This window comes from Anomaloglossus baeobatrachus, chromosome 5, assembly GCF_048569485.1.
Source record: "Anomaloglossus baeobatrachus isolate aAnoBae1 chromosome 5, aAnoBae1.hap1, whole genome shotgun sequence".
NCBI lineage: Eukaryota > Metazoa > Chordata > Amphibia > Anura > Aromobatidae > Anomaloglossus > Anomaloglossus baeobatrachus.
Genome location: NC_134357.1, coordinates 567,550,217 through 567,568,523, shown reverse-complemented (window position 1 = coordinate 567,568,523; position 18,307 = coordinate 567,550,217). Strand labels below are relative to the sequence as shown.

Sequence of the window (18,307 nt, the reverse complement as noted above, 5' to 3'; positions counted from 1 at the left end):
TGCTCTGTACTTGTAACGGCTACTGATGAGTGAGCACTACTGTCATGAACAGCCGGGGGAAATCACTCACATATCCCACCGCTGCCACCAGTTTGTCACGAACAGCCAGGTGAGGGTCTCACAAGATCCACCCGCTGTTCACTAATGTGTCAAAATCTGACTGCTTTCTAGTGCCCCTCTTGTTGGCAGGTAATTTTTGGTACTGCCAGACAATACGAAATGAGGCTGCTGAGCTAATAATGCCAAATATTGAAGGTCTGCCAGCATGGGTAATGTATATCTCACGGATTCCCACTAATGGAATATATAGATACCTCGGTACCCCTTGCTTATAGCATCCCAATAATTCTACACAACAATAATTTCGCTGCCACCACCGGTCCGGTGGTTTAACAGGCAGTCCGGACACCAGTTATAGATAGCATAGGGCCCTTCGGGTTTGGATTCGTATATAAAACAGGAGGAAATGAACTATTACATTTTATATAATTAATCCGAAAATAGGGAGTGTTTATAAAATATACAAGATTTTACAAAAGGGAACAATACAAATACAGTGTAGACAATTACATAACAATAAAAGGGATAAACATGAAACTTACTAAACTTGTGCCATAGATGTGACGTCCTCAGTTATGGAGGGAAGGTCTCGAGAGTAAGATGCAAAGGGGCAGCAACAACAGTCTAGGTGTGCTTTCCATAACTGACCATCTCTAAAAATGAGCTTCAGAATTTTATGACCTAAGTTCACCCTCCAACCTGTGACCTCATTTTATGATACCTTGTGGGCTCTGCCGAGGGGTCAGAGATATGAGCTAATTCTAGTTTTTCACATCTATTTGCCCCTGGGCCACACAGGTGAATGATATTAGCGTCATATTTTATATCTCGATTTTACATTCGCATAGATACCAAACACAACACATCTAGCATGATTTTATTAACCAACACCCATTTGTAGCGATACCAGCGATCGCCTAGTAAAGCCAAACTGTGCGCTGGATTCAGCGCTCCGCAGGGATTCTGGCAATATGCTTTTCATTTCTCTAGCATTAATGTGGCATCTAAAAAACTGAGTTCATAGCTTTTCCCCCCAAAAGAACAAAGACATGTTTCTGTGTGCACGGATTTGGTTGTAGCTACCATCATCCGAGTCGTAAATACCTAGCTCTCAGCCAGATCAGAGAGTTGTCATGCCGATCTCCATCTCTGTGCTAGCTGACGGTGGGTAGGGGTATATGAACCTTAACAGTTAACATGACAACTACCATGCTCATGTGCTCTGTACTGGTAACGTATAAATCTGAAAATAAGGAGCGCTGATAGTGTAACACCAAAGTGATCAGTGGGGTATACCTAGAAAATATACACTCACCTGGATCAGTTGTGACAGTCACAACCACTAGTGCGCATGAGATAATGGCGTCTGCTGCAGCCCCACGTGGATGAGCATACAAGACATGGTAGAGAAGGGGTTAATGCCGCGCATCAGCCGAATGAAGACGTATAATGTTGATGAAGATGAGTATTCTTTTATTTCATAGGTCTACGCGTTTCGAGGCGAACCTCTTCCTCAGTACCAATGTATCAACAACAAGTACAACATACATGAAGATGACAGATATATATATACACACAACTGATGAAAAGAACCGCCTACTGAAAGAAAAAAATCAGCGGGAGGATCCTCCAACTGCATGACATGGCAAATTCATAGTAGTACATCAAATTCACATATATTTAAGGATAACATATTAATGTGCAAAAAGTAGATCTATAAAAGTTAATAAAGAAAATTATAAACATAATAAAGAAAGAAAAAAAGACAAAAGTGTATATGTGTGTGTTTATAAAAGGATTGGAACCCTTATGTGGGTGGTATCCCTACAATTAAAATCCAAGTCACCATTTTAGTGGTGCTCACCATCAATAGTTCCACAAAAAAGAACAAGAAAAGAAGAACCAAGAGAGAGCAGAAAACAAAAAAAGAAGTGTGAATCGGAGGAACCTCTTTATTAGGGTCTCCAAATGGTGATTAGAACATTTGAAGTGAACAGAACAAGGAATTCACCAGTGCCACAAGGACAAACCTTTACTGAAAAAGGCATGTTCGTCTGTATAAAGGGGTGTTCACAAAAAACAATATATTTTTATAAATACTGTACTGGTAACGAGCAGTTGATGCTCGGATGGTCGCGACTCGAGTACCCGACTATAATGAAGTCAATGGGAAGCTCAAGCACTTTTCCAGGAAATCTGAAAAAATACTTGAGTTCCCCATTGACTTCCATTATACTCAGGTACTCGAGTCGTGTCCATCCGAGCATTAACTGCTCGTTATGAGTATCGAGTACCCAAGCATGGTAGTATTCGCTCATCATTAACCATTACGAGTACCGAGCATGGTAGTGCTCGCTCATCACTAGTCGTTATGAGTACCGAGCACCCAAGCATGGTTATGCTCGCTCATCACTAGTTACAAGTACTGAGCCCCCGAGCATGGTAGTTCCCCCTCATCACTAGTTACGAGTACCAAGCACCCGAGCATGGTTGTGCTCGCTCATCACTAGTTATGAGTACTGAGCCCCTGAGCTTGGTAGTGCCCCCTCATCACTAGTTACAAGTACTGAACACCCGAGCATGGTAGTGCACGCTCATCACTAGTTATGAGTACTGAGCACATGAGCATGGTAGTGCATCTCATCAGTAGTTACGAGTACTGAGCACTCGAGCATGGTAGTGCTCGCTCATCACTAGTTACGAGTACCAAGCACTCGAGCTTGGTAGTGCCCGCTTATCACTAGTAATACCTTATTTTCACTGGGCAACCCCTTCTGAGTTTTAGCGAACTGTTAGAGAGGCTGGCCTAACAGCAAGTCTTTGGCCCTTTTTTTTATATATATTTGTTAGGGTATTGAGCACCTAATGTACCATGTCACTCCTATCACTGTACTGTAGTATCCCCTTTCCCCCATGCCTTCTGTGTTTCTTCCATTTACTTGATCCACTATTTATTTTTTTCATATTTATTGTACATGATTTGTATGAATAAACCCAGAATTTTTTCTATGTCTGATTGTGATTGTTCTTGTCTAGAACGTTGCATGGTTTCGATTGGCATTTCTCTATTATTAGTCATATTGGGAAAATGTATTGGTTTTGGTTAATAAGTACAGTGCTGACCCCAGCAGCTTAAATTTTAAACCCTGTCCTATGAGACATTTCTGACAAAATACCAATATTTAGGCAAATGGGTTGTAACAGAATTTTAACCCCTTTCCCCATCAAGAAGTACATGTTCATCAGGGAATGGGCAGATCGTTGACTGCATTTTGCACAAAAAATGCAAGGTCATATTTTTGAATAAATATCCCTTCTGCCAAAATTGAAGATTTTTTTTAATGCCAGGAAGCTGGCGCAGAGGGAATGAGAATTTCTCCCAGTAACTTCACCGCTAAAAGGGAAATCTTTTCATATACACAGCTCGTCTCTGTATACTTCATATACACCCATAGATCCACTCCATACACCTTGTACATACTGTACACATATAGCTCTACTCTATACGTGCCATATATACACCATTCCTTTCTATATACTTCATACACATGCATGGCTCCGCTCCGTATATGTTATAGCCACACAGTTGTGTTCCATATACACTAATGAGCAAAAGTGTTTTGAACTTTTGAATTTCAGGCTCCATATCTCACCACCCACTATAGCTTCATAGACAATCATCTAGGCTATCTCATACATAAATATGACTTGCAGCTATTTAGCATATCATTAGTTATGCTGATTCTTGTCATGTCTCTGCATTGTTACTGTTTTTGCTCCTGGTGGTGGAGAAATCTTTTTCTTCCTGTATGCTACAAATTACAACCTGTTCTCACATTCCCTAATAGCTCAGTGTGTTACTACATTGATTCCCAAGTGAAAGATCACTGGTTCCAATCAAGGACCAGCCATGAAGAAGATTTCCCAAGAAGAGAAACAGCTTCTTCCAGCTCATCGATAGCGATCTCTCGGCCAAGACAATTGCCAAACTGCAACATGTGAGGTCAAGACAATTGGAAGAATATGACATGATGTCTATCCATCCATTCAAAAGCCAAGAGGTGACGTCCAGGCAAAATATCGGAGTCAATAAGTCGACTCATCACAAGGTCTATCAGTTCTGGAGCAACAAACCCAGCAGTGGAGGCGGCTCGTATGCTTCATAATAGTGAAATCACAGATGTCTATGAAAGAACCGTGCGACACATTACACAAGTCTGGAATGGTGGCCCGAAATAGTTGAAGAAACCTCAACTAAAATATCACCATAAGAAGCGTTGGCTCGAATTTGCAAAGAAGCACGAAAAGTGGACAGTAGAAGACTGGAAACAGGTGATTTAGATCGATAAGACAAAATCCAATAGACGGATCTGATGGGTGGGAATGGGTCTGGAATAAACAAAGGAAAAGGGACTAATGGATCGAGAAATTGAAGGAACTGCTAAGGAAGCCTGATGATATGGGGGTGTATCTCAGCCAAAGGCATTAGATACTTGACCAGGATTGATAGTGGTCTCAATGCTGAACTATATGTGAGTATCCTACCAGACGATTTACTTCATACACTCAAGTACTTTGTGTATAAAAAGGACAAAGTAGTGTTCCAGCAGGACAATGACCTGAAGCATATGGTGAGATTGGAGAGGAAATGGTTCAATGACAATGAAGTAGAGATGCTGCATTGGCCCTCAAAGTCGACAGACTTAAAAACAATTGAACACTTGTGGATAAACTTAAAAAAAAAAACTGTATACAGTGCCTTGCAAAAATATTCACCCCTTGTCATTTTTCGTGTTTTGCTACCTCCCAACCTGGAATTTCACAAACTTATTTTGAGGGTTTGCATCAGTTCATGTAAAGAACATGCCTACAACTATGAACATTTGTTGTATTCAATTTATTGTTAAGCAAACAACAAATAGAACAAAATAACTGAAAACCTCAATGTGCATAAGTCAAGGGATGCCCAGGGAACACAGGGTAGCCTATGCTGGCCCTAAGGCTGGGGCCCCTGCACTTACCCTAACAGCCAGAGATACCCTTGAAGATAGGGAGGTCTGGGCCTCCAAACTGGGCCCTATCTCCTGTCCTTGTCCCTGATTGTAAGACCCCCTCAACAACCCACCACCCGGGGGGGAAGGGGCAAGAACAGAAGTCTACAACCCCATCAACAAATAAAGACAAAACAGGGGCAACAACAATAACAACTCGTACACACGGCAACCACACACAAAGGAGCCACTAAAAGTGCACAAGGGGAAACAACATAAAAGGAGGGAAAGAAAACAGACTACTAGGTACATCCATACCATACAACCAGCACCCCTAGAAATAGTGCAGCAAGCACCAATGCTGAAGCCTTCAACGCAAGTCTCAGAGAGAGGGTTTCATCAGCTCCTTTCTCCATCTGGCCAAGCTACCAAATTATGAAAATACCCGCCACCCTCTGGTGGAAGTAGAGAGAATATATAGGACATAGGCGTGGTCGCAACCAGAAACACTTGACCAGGAGTTGCTGGAAGGTAAACTGATATTAACCCTTTCCTCCCAAAAGGAAAGGGAATCTATTTAATTGGCAGAGTCTCACAATATAAAGTGAGACTCTGACCCAAAACCTGTCATAAAACTCTGGAGCATAACTATTCACCCCCCCTAAAATCAGCACTTTGTAGAGCCTCTTTTTGCTGTAATTACAGCTGCAAGTCATTTTGGATAAGTCTCTATGAGCTTTCCACATCTTGTCACTGGGATTGTTCCAGCTCCTTGAAGTTAGAGGTTTCCTCTGGTGAACAGCAATCTTCAGGTCTGACCACTAATTCTCAATTGGATTAAGGTCTGGCCTGTGGCTTGGCCCCTCCAATATATTTACTCTTTCACCACTTGAGTGTTACTTTAGCAGTATGCCTTGGATCATTGTCTTGTGGGAAGGGTAACTTCCATTCTAGTCTCAAATCACTGAAAGACTGAAACAGGTTTTGCTCAAGGGTATCCCTGTATTTTGCACCATCCATCTTCCCCTCGACTTGGAACAATTTCCCTGTCAATGCTGCTGAAACAAATCCCCAAAGCATAATCCTGCCACCACAATGTTTCACTGTGAGGATGGTGTTGTTGTGATGATGAGCTGTGTTGGTTTGGTGCCAGACTAATATGGGCATCACACGATACAATCTATCGTGCGATCGCACGAGCGATCATATCCGCCCCCGTCGTTTGTGCGTCACAGGCAAATTGCTGCCCGTGTCGTACAAAGTCGTTAAACCCCCGTCACACATACTTACCTGCTGAGCGACGTCGCTGTGGGCGGCGAACATCCACTTCCTGAAGGCGGGTGGGACGTTCGGTGTCACAGCGACGTCACACAGCCGCTGGCCAATAGAAGCGGAGGGGCGGAGATGAGCGGGACGTAAACATCCCGCCCACCTCCTTCCTTCAGCATTCCTGGCGGCCGCAGGAAAGCTGCAGTTCATCGTTCCCGGGGTGTCACACGGAGCGATGTGTGCTACCCCGGATACAATGAACAATCGGCGCAAAGAAAAATATAAACGATTTTTTAAAAATAAACAACGTGTAAACGATACATGATTTGTAACCGATTTGCGATCGGTCTGAGACGCTCGTAGGTGTCACACGAAACGAAGTCGCAAACGATGCTGGATGTGCTTCACGAAAACCGTGACCCTGACGACATATCGCAAGATAGATCGTCTCGTGTGACGCTCGCATTAGTGTTTTTCTTGATGACCACACAACCTTCCACCATACATTTGGGGAACCTCTTACATGTCTTTTGGAAAAATCAAAATGAGTCTTCCACTTTTTGTATGTAAGTAAAGTTTTTTTTTCTTTCCACACTTCCATAAAGGCCAGCTCTATGGTGTGTATGGCTTATTGTGCTCGTATGGACAGATACTCCAGTTTCTGCTTGGGAACTCTCTAGTTCCCTCAGTGTTACCTTTGGTCTCTCTGCATTAGTGGAGGTATTTTTCTGAAGCTGAGGCACACACCAGGAACTGCATGTGAGAATGTTTTTCGTGACAACTTCACTGGGTCTACAATCCCCATCCACACAATGGGACTAGTGGCTGAGAGAACTATGGCTTAATTGAGGCCCCTGAAACACTAATGGGAGTAATATAATGATTGCTTTACTCTAATTACCAATCTCATGGCTGGCCTTCTGTGTATCGTAAACTGACAAGCAAGAAAATATCTAATAAAACACAACAGGGGGAGCATATATATCAGGATGGAGACATATATAACAAGAAGGGCCCAGGATGGAAGACATACATGCCAGGATAGGAGACATCTATACCTGGAAAGTGCCCTGGATGGGGGACATATATACCAAAAAGGATCTAGAATGAAAGACATATACCAGAATGGGAGACAGATATACCTGGAAAGTGCCCTGGATGGTTGACATATACACAAGGATAGGGAACATGTATTTCAGGATGGGGACATATATAACAAGATGGCAAGTATTTATACCAAGCTGGGGGCCCAGGATGGGGAACCTATATACTTGGAAGGAGTCCAAGATTAGAGAACATGTATACGAGGATGCTGGACAGATATACCAAGATGGGAGACACAGAAACCTTGAAGGTGTTCAGGATGAGAGACATATATACCAGGATAGGAGAGATGGATTCCAGGTTGGGGGACATGTATTCCAGGTTGTGTGACTTATAAACCATAATTGGGAACAGATATACCAGGATGGGAGACATACGTACCAGGATAGCAAACCAAATCTTGCACTGGGGTCTATCGGACTCTAGTTTCACCACTGAACATGACAATGATCTAAAACATAGACATTTAGCCACTGCTGCATTTCTGAAGAACAGGATGAAAGTGATTTAGTGGCCAAGTCTATTGATCTGGAGATCCTGAAGAGAAAAGTTATCACTCTCCATCCAACATAGATGTTGCAACTAGGCATGAGTGAACTGCTCGGTGCTTGATAAGCTTAATGTGTATTTTGATGCTTGGTACTTGTTTACATAGTATAATGGAAGTCAATGGGGAAGTGGAGCATATTTCCAGAAAATCTTTTGGAAAAATTCTCGAGTTCCCCATTGAATTCCATTATACTCTGTAAACGAGTACTGAGCACCTAAACATCAAAATGTTTGTTAGTCTTACCAAGCACTGAGCAGTTCACTCATCTCTACTTGCAATATGTCACCAGCTAAATCCTTCAAGAGCTAGAAAACTCGTTGCTGTGCTTAAAGGGAACCTGTCACCAGATTTGGTGACTATAAGACCATCAGAGGGCTCTTATATACAGCATTCTAACATGCTGTATATAAGAGCCCAGGCCGCTGTGTAGAACGTAAAAATCACTTTATAATACTCACCTAAACGGTCGGTTCGGTGCAGACTGTTCGGATGGGTGTCTCCGTTCTCCGGGTGTGGCGCCTCCTCTTTCAGTCATCTTTGTCCTCCTTCTTCTGAAGCCTGGGTGCATGATGCGTCCTATGTCATCCATGCTAGCCGGCATTGAGGTCCTGCCCAGGCGCACTAAAATACTTTGATCTGCCCTACTATAATGGCGCTATAATAAATAATAATATTGTGAAGTTGTTTTGTATTTTAAGAACCTCTTGAAGATTTTAGCGAAACTTACTTACGCTTACTCAGCATTTATCCTGTCAAACCCGCCCAAATGCAAAGATACCCTTAGAACGGGAGCACCATGACAACCAGCACAGTAGAGTCCTGCATACACTGAGGAGCTGATCATGTGACCCCTGACTCCTCCCCTCCATGTGACATCATCACAGGTCCTGGAAGCACAGAGCGGCCATATATCTAGTGTGCGGCTCTGCAGGTGGAGGTGTGTGGAGATTCCCCATTACTGGGCTCAGGCTCCATACACATTAGATGCTGGGGAGAACAATCGCTCTATAGAAGAGAATTCTCCTGATTGCCCCGTGAAGGATGGATATGGACAGGGACAAGATGGCGGAGAGGATATTACACCTCACCCTAGAGATCCTCTTCCGGCTTACTGGAGAGGTGAGAGATTCTGATGACGTCACATTACACCATTCTTATCTATGGGAATAACAGATGGACAGAACTGGAGAGGTGAGGACTCTGGAAATGTCTGGAGTGAGATTTCTTACTGTGTCTCTCCATAACCAGGATTACACAGTAGTGAAGAAGACCTCTAGTGAGCGCTGTCAGGCCCCTGTGTCTGAGGGATGGGGAAGACCCCTGAGCCCAATCACGGGGCCTCCACCTCACCTCCCGATACATGAGGACATCAATGACCAGAAGATCCTAGAACTCACCTACAAGATGATTGAGCTGCTGACTGGAGAGGTGACACTGCTGGGAATGCTGGGACATTATACAGTAACGCTATGAAGGGATCGGGGGTGATGGTATCATTGTATGTGTCAGGTTCCTATAAGGCGTCAGGACGTCACCGTCTATTTCTCCATGGAGGAGTGGGAGTATTTAGAAGGACACAAAGATCTGTACAAGGACGTCATGATGGAGGTTCCCCAGCCCCTCACATCACCAGGTAATAGACAGGACTAAATACACACACCTATAATTATCTGTATGTAAGGAATGAATTCAGTCCCTGTATGTGTCTCCTCCAGGTCTATCCAGTAAGAGGACAACACCAGAGAGATGTCCCCGTCCTCTTCTCCCACAGGACTGTAAACAAGAAGACCCCGATGTTCCTCAGGATCATCAGGTAGATGGAGAGAAGGTGCCATGAAATCTCCTATGATGTGTAGACGGCTGTGAAGGTCTTGTGCTCAGTCTTGTTTTATCCACCAGTATTATATGTGTTATACTTGTGTAATGAGAGCGGTGGAGATGGCAGGATTAGAACTGATCAATAAATGTGACTTAATAGTAATAGAAGTAATAGGACAACACCAGAGAGATGTTCACATCCTCTTCTCGCACAGGACTGTACAGAAGAAGATCCCGATGCTCTTCAGGATCATCAGGTAGATGGAGAGAAGGTATCATGAGCTGATCATAGATGTGACTTCTCCATCTGTCTGTGACTTTTACAATATTTGTTTCAGGGGGAAGATCTGCCCCATATTAATACTACAGAGACATATGTGAGGGGTGATGAGCGGAGTAACGAGGAGATTCCCACAGATAACCGCCCAGGTGAGTAGTGACCACAAAATGCAGAGAAGTCACAGATTCTGCTCATGGTAATGCGTGTATATATACAGTATGTGCCATGATAAGTACCGTATTTTTCGCATTATAAGACGCACCTGATTATAAGACGCACCCCCAAATTTGGTGAAGGAAAAGTGATTTTTTTTTTTTTAATGTTAAATGAAGTCCATCTTATAATGCCAGTGTCCGTCTAACAAATTATATAGGGTATATGTCCCTCATAGCCCCCCATCCTAAAATTAGCCCCCTTAATCTGGATATGGCCCCCTTATATTGAATATAGCCCCCTTGTGCTGGCACACGTTCCCCTGTGCTGCCTATGGCCACCTATGGATTGCACATGTTCCCTGTGCTGCCTATGGCCCCCTATGGATTGCACATGTCCCTCTGTGCTGCCTATGGCCCCCTATGGAATGCACACGTTCCCCTGTGCTGCCTATGGCCCCCTATGGAATGCACACGTTCCCTTTTGCTGCCTATGGCCTCCTATGGATTGCACACATTCCCCTGTGCTGCCTATGGCCCCCTATTGATTGCACACGTTCCCCTGTGCTGCCTATGGCCCCCTATGGAATGCACACGTTCCCTTTTGCTGCCTATGGCCTCCTATGGATTGCACACGTTCCCCTGTGCTGCCTATGACCCCCTATGGATTGCACACGTTCCCCTGTGCTGCCTATGACCCCCTATGGATTGCACACATTCCCCTTTGCTGCCTATGGCCCCCTATGGATTGCACACGTTCCCCTGTGCTGCCTATGGCCCCCTATGGATTGCACACGTTCCCCTGTGCTGCCTATGGCCCCCTATGGATTGCACACGTTCCCCTGTGCTGCCTATGGCCCCCTATGGATTGCACACGTTCCCCTGTGCTGCCTATGGCCCCCTATGGATTGCACACATTCCCCTGTGCTGCCTATGGCCCCCTATGGATTGCATATGTTCCCCTGTGCTGCCTATGGCCCCCTATGGATTGCACACGTTCCCCTGTGTTAGATATCGCCCCCATGCTGCTGCCCATAGTAAAATAAAACACTCTTTCCTTACCTCCTCCAGCGCTGATCTCCCTCCTGTCTCCCTCCGTGCTTCTGTTCCTCCACTTCCTGGTTCTTGGTGCCGGTCATGTGATCGGCACAGCAGAGTGACTTCATCTCTGCGTGCCTGATCACAGTGGAAGCAGAAGACCGTGGAGACACGCTGGAGGGGGTAAGTAAAGCTTTTTTATTTTAGGATGAGCAGCAGCATGGGGGCCATATCTAACACAGTGGGGGCATGTGCCATCACAGTGGGATGCAGGCTCATATAATATGCACCGCTGCCCCAGCCCGTCACTGCGGTGCGGTTTCAGCACCACGGTGATGGACAGCGGCTGTGCGTATTATATGAGCGGGAGCAGGAGATCTAACGCTGCCGCCCGCAGCGTTCACCTGCCCCCAGCAGCGCTCCAGAGCGGACCCTGCAGTGTATATATATATATTATATATATATATATATATATATATATATATATATATTATATATACATACATACACACACCCCCCGTATATTCGGCTTATAAGACGCACCCCCTACTTTCCCCCAAAATTTGGGGGAACAAAAGTGCGTCTTATAAAGCGAAAAATACGGTAATTCTTAACCAATAAATAAATGACCACAAGATGACACAATAATAAATAACAATAAACCCAGCCATTCATCCATTACTGGCTTGAGCTGATAACCAATAAGTAAACAGTGCTGGAGTCTTTCTTGTATGATCTCTAATAGAATGGGTTCTTAACCGAGCACCTACATACATTAGGAGTGATTTTTTAACTACAATAGTTACATTAAAATCTTACAATAAATATATCCAAAGCTGGGTGATGCATTTCTACAAAAGCAGACAACAAAAGTTAATATACAATGAAATAAAAACTGTTCCTAATTCTCTGGGTTTTTTTTTTGGTTCATTCTGCTTCACAAAAAACCACCAGAATAAAAATATGATTAAAAAAAATGGTGCCAATAAAAACTTCATATTCACCTGAGAAAAACAAAACTCCACACGGGTCTATTAACTTTCAACAGAAAAATAAAAGGTTCCATGTTACTGGCAGCTGAAAGGCACAGGAAAAGTGATGATTCCCAAAAAGTAATGCAGCAAAATCTGCCCTCCAAAAGCCAAATGCCTCCTCTCCTGAGTCCTTGACTACGTATTGGCATTGGTGTATTAGAGAGAACCCATTTCATCTACGAGGTGTGTCTCTCAAGAAGTTGGGCACTAAACTGTCTTACTTACATATTTCAATTACAACATCCATTGTTGCTTACCTCTGAAAACATCTGTATTGTCAAAGCGCTCAGAACACCTCTAGATGAATTCGTTGAGGGGCTTAGTTTCCAAAATGAGGGGACTATTGCTTGTTTTAGGCTGCCGTCTGTAAATTGTCCATTATCTCTGGAGGCTTTGAGATATTCTGTTCTGAAAACAACAATCAAAGATGAGAATCGCTTCAGCGCGTACCACAGGAAATTCCTAGTTCACCCCAGTACAGATGTTTTACTCTAAGATCTCTTTTTTTGGTTTTGATTGAAGTCTGCATCTGGTATTTCTACTTTTTGTATCTACTCTTAGCTTTGTTTACACTCGCTTTCCAATTTTCCACTGAGCATTTAACTAGGAAAGGAAAGACTGATGGGAAGCAACTCTGAAACTTGAATTCTTGAAGATGTTGGTGTCATAAGAAACAAAACTGCAAGGGAACAGCAAGTGGCCTATCATCAGCTGCCTTTTTTATGTCTACTATTAGGTTGTGATCTGTTCTGCATCTTTGTCAGCAAATATTGCTGCATGCCTTTCATTGAATGGGATGGAGATAACGGTTATCAAGGCTCCTGAACCGACCCTCAGGCTAAGGGCGGCCTAGCTATCCCAGAATTACCTTTTATGATGAGGACATGTGGGCCACCACCCTGGCCGTGCTCCTAACCAGCCCTGATCTAGAACACCCTCTCCCATCACTCCAGGGGAGGACTGGGATCAGAGTGGTCACCCCACAGAAAATAGACAAAGGGGGAAACCAACACTCAGTTACACTGCACCCAAACAGAGTCAATCTCATTCTACAAAGTTCTGCTGTGGAGAGAGGGATTCGTTTGCAGCTACTGGTTTGAGTGTTGCTTTGCATGCTGTGGTTGTGGAGTTTCCCTTTGTATTGTTGTTGCTTCCCTGCTTTAGTTTGTCCCCTTTACCACTTGTCCGATTCCTGTGTATTTAGGTGCAATGTGACTAAATGTTGGTTTTCCCCGTTTTTCTGTTTTTTTGTGGTTTTACCACTCTGATCCTTTTCCTCGCCGGGGTGGTGGGAGAGGGGGTTCTAGATCAGAGCTGGTTAGGAGCAGGGTCAAGGTGGCAGCCCACACATCCTCACCATCAGTGGTAATTCTTGGATTAGGGATAGCTAGGGCCCGCCTTGCCTGAAGGTCAGTCCAGGAGCTCTGATCCCAGTTATTTCCATCCTGTTCCGTGAAAATGCCTTGAAATTCTTGTGGACATTTTTCTTATATAATTTATCGGTATAAATTTGTAGTAATATTATTGAAAAGTAATACAATTTTTATTCTTGGCAGATGACTGTACCAGTAACTCAGAGGGACATTGGATATCTTTAGATCGTAAAACAGATTATCGTGATATCACAGAAGATACCTGTGAAGAGCATACGATAGTTCCAAATCTAGACCTTCATGGAAAGGATCTATCATCTGATCCTTCTAAACAGGTCTTATCTTCTGATTCATCACAGAAGGTGAAGAAAACTAAATGTCAGAGAAGAGGTGACATAAATAAAAGAGGTCACACAGTGGAGAAGCCATTTTCATGTTCAGAATGTGGAAAATGTTTTGAGTGGAAATCAAAACTTTTTAAACATAAGAAAAGACACACAGGGGAGAAGCCATTTTCTTGTGAAGAATGTGGAAAATGTTTTAAAGAGAAATCCGATCTTTTTAGACATCAGAGAATTCACACAGGTGCAAAACCATTTTCATGTTCAGAATGTGGAAAATGTTTTAGCCAGAGATCAACTCTTGTTAAACATAAGAAAAGTCACACAGGGGAGAAGCCATTTTCATGTTCAGAATGTGGGGCACTTTTTACTGCTAAATCATCTCTTATTAATCATCAAAATATTCACACCGGAGCAAAGCCATTTTCATGTTCCGAATGTGGTAAACATTTCAATAATAAAACCAGTTTTGTTAGACATCAGTGGATTCACACAGGGGTGAAACCGTTTTCTTGTTTAGAATGTGGGAATCTTTTTACAGATAAATCTTCTCTTGCTATACATCAAAATATTCACACCGGAGCAAAGCCATTTTCCTGTTCAGAATGTGGGAAACATTATAATAATAAATCAAATCTTGTTAGACATCAGTGGGTTCACACAGGGGTGAAACCATTTTCATGTTCAGAATGTGGGACATTTTTCACTGATAAATCATCTCTTCTTCAACATCAAGATATTCACACTGGAGCAAAGCCATTTTTTTGTTCAGAATGTGGAAAGTGTTTTAACCGTAAATCAAATCTTACTAAACATAAGAAAAGTCACACAGGGGAGAAGCCGTATTCCTGTGAGGAATGTGAAAAATGTTTTATTGAGAAATCAGATCTTTTTAGACATCAGAGAACTCACACAGGGGAGAAGCCATTTTCATGTTCAGAATGTGGAAAGTGTTTTAGCCAGAAATCATGTCTTGTTACACATCAGAAAATTCACACAGGAGCAAAGTCATGTTCATAACTTGGGAAACATTATAATGATGAATCAAACCTTGTTAAACATCGGCAAGTTTTGCACAGGGGTAGAGCCATTTTCATGTTAAACATAAAATGAACTGCCCCCACCTCACAGACCAAAGAACTCATGTAATGAGTTTTTGACATTTCAAATACTCTTCTTCACAGATCTGTTTAATTGGAGGGTTTTCGAGTATGAACTACCAGTTAAAATTTTTGCGACAGCATCTCAATGAGAGTCTTGACTTGGTTTCTCGAACACCTTAATGCTTTTCTTTCACAAAATCGCACAAGCAAGTCTACCTCTGAGTGGCTCAAGCAATCAGAATTAATTCATGTAAACCAGGCCCTGTAGAACCAGAAATGTCCACTGTTACCATATGTGTTTGGCGGTATAATGTTTTATGGTTGAATGTAGTGTTAGATTTATGCCAAATTTAATAAGACCGATTACTTCAAAAAGGTGCCACCTTTTCCTTATCAGTTAACAGAATATTACATAGACAGTCTTGGGTGTCATCCTAGATGGGTGTCACTCAGGTAACTAGCAGGGTATACCTGGTAGACATCCCAGAATATGTAACAACACCCAGGGAATACAGGGGTCATGATACAATGGAGTTCCCTGCCACTAGGGAAAGAGGTGAGGGCACACCTCCTAAACTCATCTCAAGCGGACTTCTTTGCTCCCTAGCGTCCCTATACAGGTTCCTGCAACGTGTCGCCAATACCATAGACACTCAGCTAGCCCTACACTCACCCTGGCTAGTGAGTAGGCCAACAAGTTCACTAGACTCGCCAATACAATACAGAAACCCAAGGGTAGGAATACAAACAGGGGAAACGGTCATGCAAAGGAAAAACACTCCAGGAAACGTCAGTGCAGCAAACACCACTGCTGCACACAACGTGACAAACTTCTTTCAGAGCAGGCTCCTTCCAAAGTAGACCACATAGAAATGATGGATTCAGTTTCTATCACAGGCAGCATGTGATCAGATCACATGACTTAAATAAGGAAGGGGAGTGATCCCAAAGAGCCGCACCTGAGATAGGAAGTTATAGCCAGCAGCCAATGGTGCTTAACCCTTACAGCACCACAGGCAAGGAGATGTTATCAAATAACAGTAGTGAACCTGCCAGTGGCAAGGCGCTCTGACCTTCTGACACCAGATTTACACGGAGTCTCCCCCGGGTGGGATTCACTCATGAAATGGGTTATTTTGACAGATAAGACAAGTTTTTTGGTCAGCATTGGTTTGCACCTTGCAGTTCTCCCACAAAGATAATTTACACCCAGAAGATTTGTAACTGTGGCAAATTAAGTCTTCACTTCTTTCGGGGTGCATCTGGGTTCTCTTATGTCATCAGTGTGCTTGTGACAACATTTTGGTAGGCTGCTCACTCTTTGGAATTACTGTTCCAACTGTTTCCCATTTGTGAACAGGTTTTCCCTATGAGTCCAGGAGTCATTGGAAGGACTTTGGCATCTGTATTTCAATTGATTTAGAACATTGCATCATGTCTGGCTATCAAAACCTTCCACATATTGCTGGAGAGGTTCCATTTAAATTATGTTTAGTTTCAACAGGTCTGACAATGGTCAGTGATATTGAACTCACTTGACAATTTAATTTGGTTAATGACTTGATTAGAAGTTAGGGGGAAAAATTACTTTTAAGGTGGAGCTGAACAGCATTTTTTCTTCAATAAGTATAATCATAATCATCATTTAAAAACAGCATTTTGTGATTATTTGGATTATCTATGTCTACTATTAAAAGTATTTTGATGACTTGAAATAGTTGAGACAAATATGTAAAAAATGGAAGTAACTAGATGAAAGGCATATTATTTCATAAATAAATATTTGATGTGAAAACTGCGTTGTTGTGTTTCATGCAAGAAATATTCTTCAAAGGAGGGAGTAGAGGAAAAGGGAACCAAAAAGGATAGTTCTAAGCATAGTGGATTGAAGTATAAATTGACCATTTGAAAATAGGGTAATAAACTCTCACCTATTTCAGTTGTGCGATTGCAGGGCACCACTTAACGCACTGAATGTAGTAATGCTAATGGTGCAATTATGTGGACCCTACCCAGACTGCTTCTGGTTTACCTCCAAACAAAATTCCAAGAGGGGAGGTATGTTAAAAAGCTCAAATGCCACTGGGGTATTGTGATGTTTCAGATTGGATATAACACACAAGTGCATCTCAAATTATCATCAAAAAGTTAATTTTTTTCAGTTATTCAATACAAAAAGTGAAACGCATATTTATATAGAGTCATTACACACAGAATGATCTATTTCAAGTTTTAATGTTGATGATTATGGCTTACAGCTAGGGATGAGCGAGTAGTGAAATACTTGACTCCCTATACTCATAACGAGTAGGTCCTAATACTCGGGTACTCGTTACGAGTCCAATGCAAGTCAATTGGAAATGTGAGTAATTGTCTGCCGGACCCTACAAAGCAGTCTGGGGGCTGAGTAAAAGGTTGAAATGGATGCATGATTTTTTAAAAGCCGAGTGGTAAAAAGCTGTCTGCTTTTTTAAGGAATCAGCTGATGAACACTCCCCGCCCGGGTCCTTCGCTCACCGCTCCCTGGTGCTGCGCTCCCTGCCCGATCCTAACTTAGGATGGGGCAGGGAGGCGGCAGGGGAGCAAAGCACCGGACAGCGGGGAGGGAAGCACCAGGTGGGGGAAGAGAGGCAGCAAGGAGGGAAGCATCGGACGGGAAAGCCGTCGGTGAAGTCTTACCTGGCTCCCTGCTACTGTCCGCGGTGCTGTTCCTCTACTTGTCTCCCTGCCAAGGCTAAACTCTGTTGGGCAGCAATGACGTCATTGCTGCCCGACACGTCATTGACGAATGTCAATTGTTTTTGCCATTTGTGTTTAGAACTGCAAAGCAGAGTTTTTGCCCAAATTTCTGCCACGAAAAGGCTGCAGTTTGAACTGCATAGTGGGGTTTAGAAACCCAAATTCCCATAGACTAAGCTTGAAAAGCAGAACACATCCATTTTGGCATTAAACACTGCAGTTGAAAAAGCAGGTAAAAAGCAAAGTGGGGCCCTAGCCTTAGACCTGCCTAAACCCGCTGCATGAACTCAAGTAACCCAATCATTCTGTTACTAGCGGCAGTAGAGAGAAGATTTACCCTCACCACCGTCACTAACTTGGAGCTGAGCTGATGACTGCGTGGGACCTCGTATTGGACAACTTTGGAGGGATTTTAGGGATTTAATAAAATGGTAAATGAGGGTTTGTCTGATTAT

The 18,307-nt window shown here is 43.1% G+C and overlaps 1 protein-coding gene across 1 annotated transcript in view; it reads left to right on the top strand.

Moving 5' to 3' along the window:
• Positions 1 to 16,908, top strand: part of LOC142313046 (uncharacterized) — a 66,589-nt gene extending 49,681 nt beyond the window's left edge. The window contains exons 13-20 of the mRNA XM_075352032.1: positions 1,545 to 1,597; positions 4,609 to 4,691; positions 9,187 to 9,402; positions 9,484 to 9,607; positions 9,690 to 9,787; positions 10,008 to 10,049; positions 10,131 to 10,221; positions 13,853 to 16,908. Of these exons, the coding sequence (XP_075208147.1) occupies positions 1,545 to 1,597; positions 4,609 to 4,691; positions 9,187 to 9,402; positions 9,484 to 9,607; positions 9,690 to 9,787; positions 10,008 to 10,049; positions 10,131 to 10,221; positions 13,853 to 15,030 (1,885 nt within the window). The 3' untranslated portion in view covers positions 15,031 to 16,908. The remainder of the gene's footprint in view (positions 1 to 1,544; positions 1,598 to 4,608; positions 4,692 to 9,186; positions 9,403 to 9,483; positions 9,608 to 9,689; positions 9,788 to 10,007; positions 10,050 to 10,130; positions 10,222 to 13,852) is intronic.
• Positions 16,909 to 18,307: the final 1,399 nt, after the last annotated feature.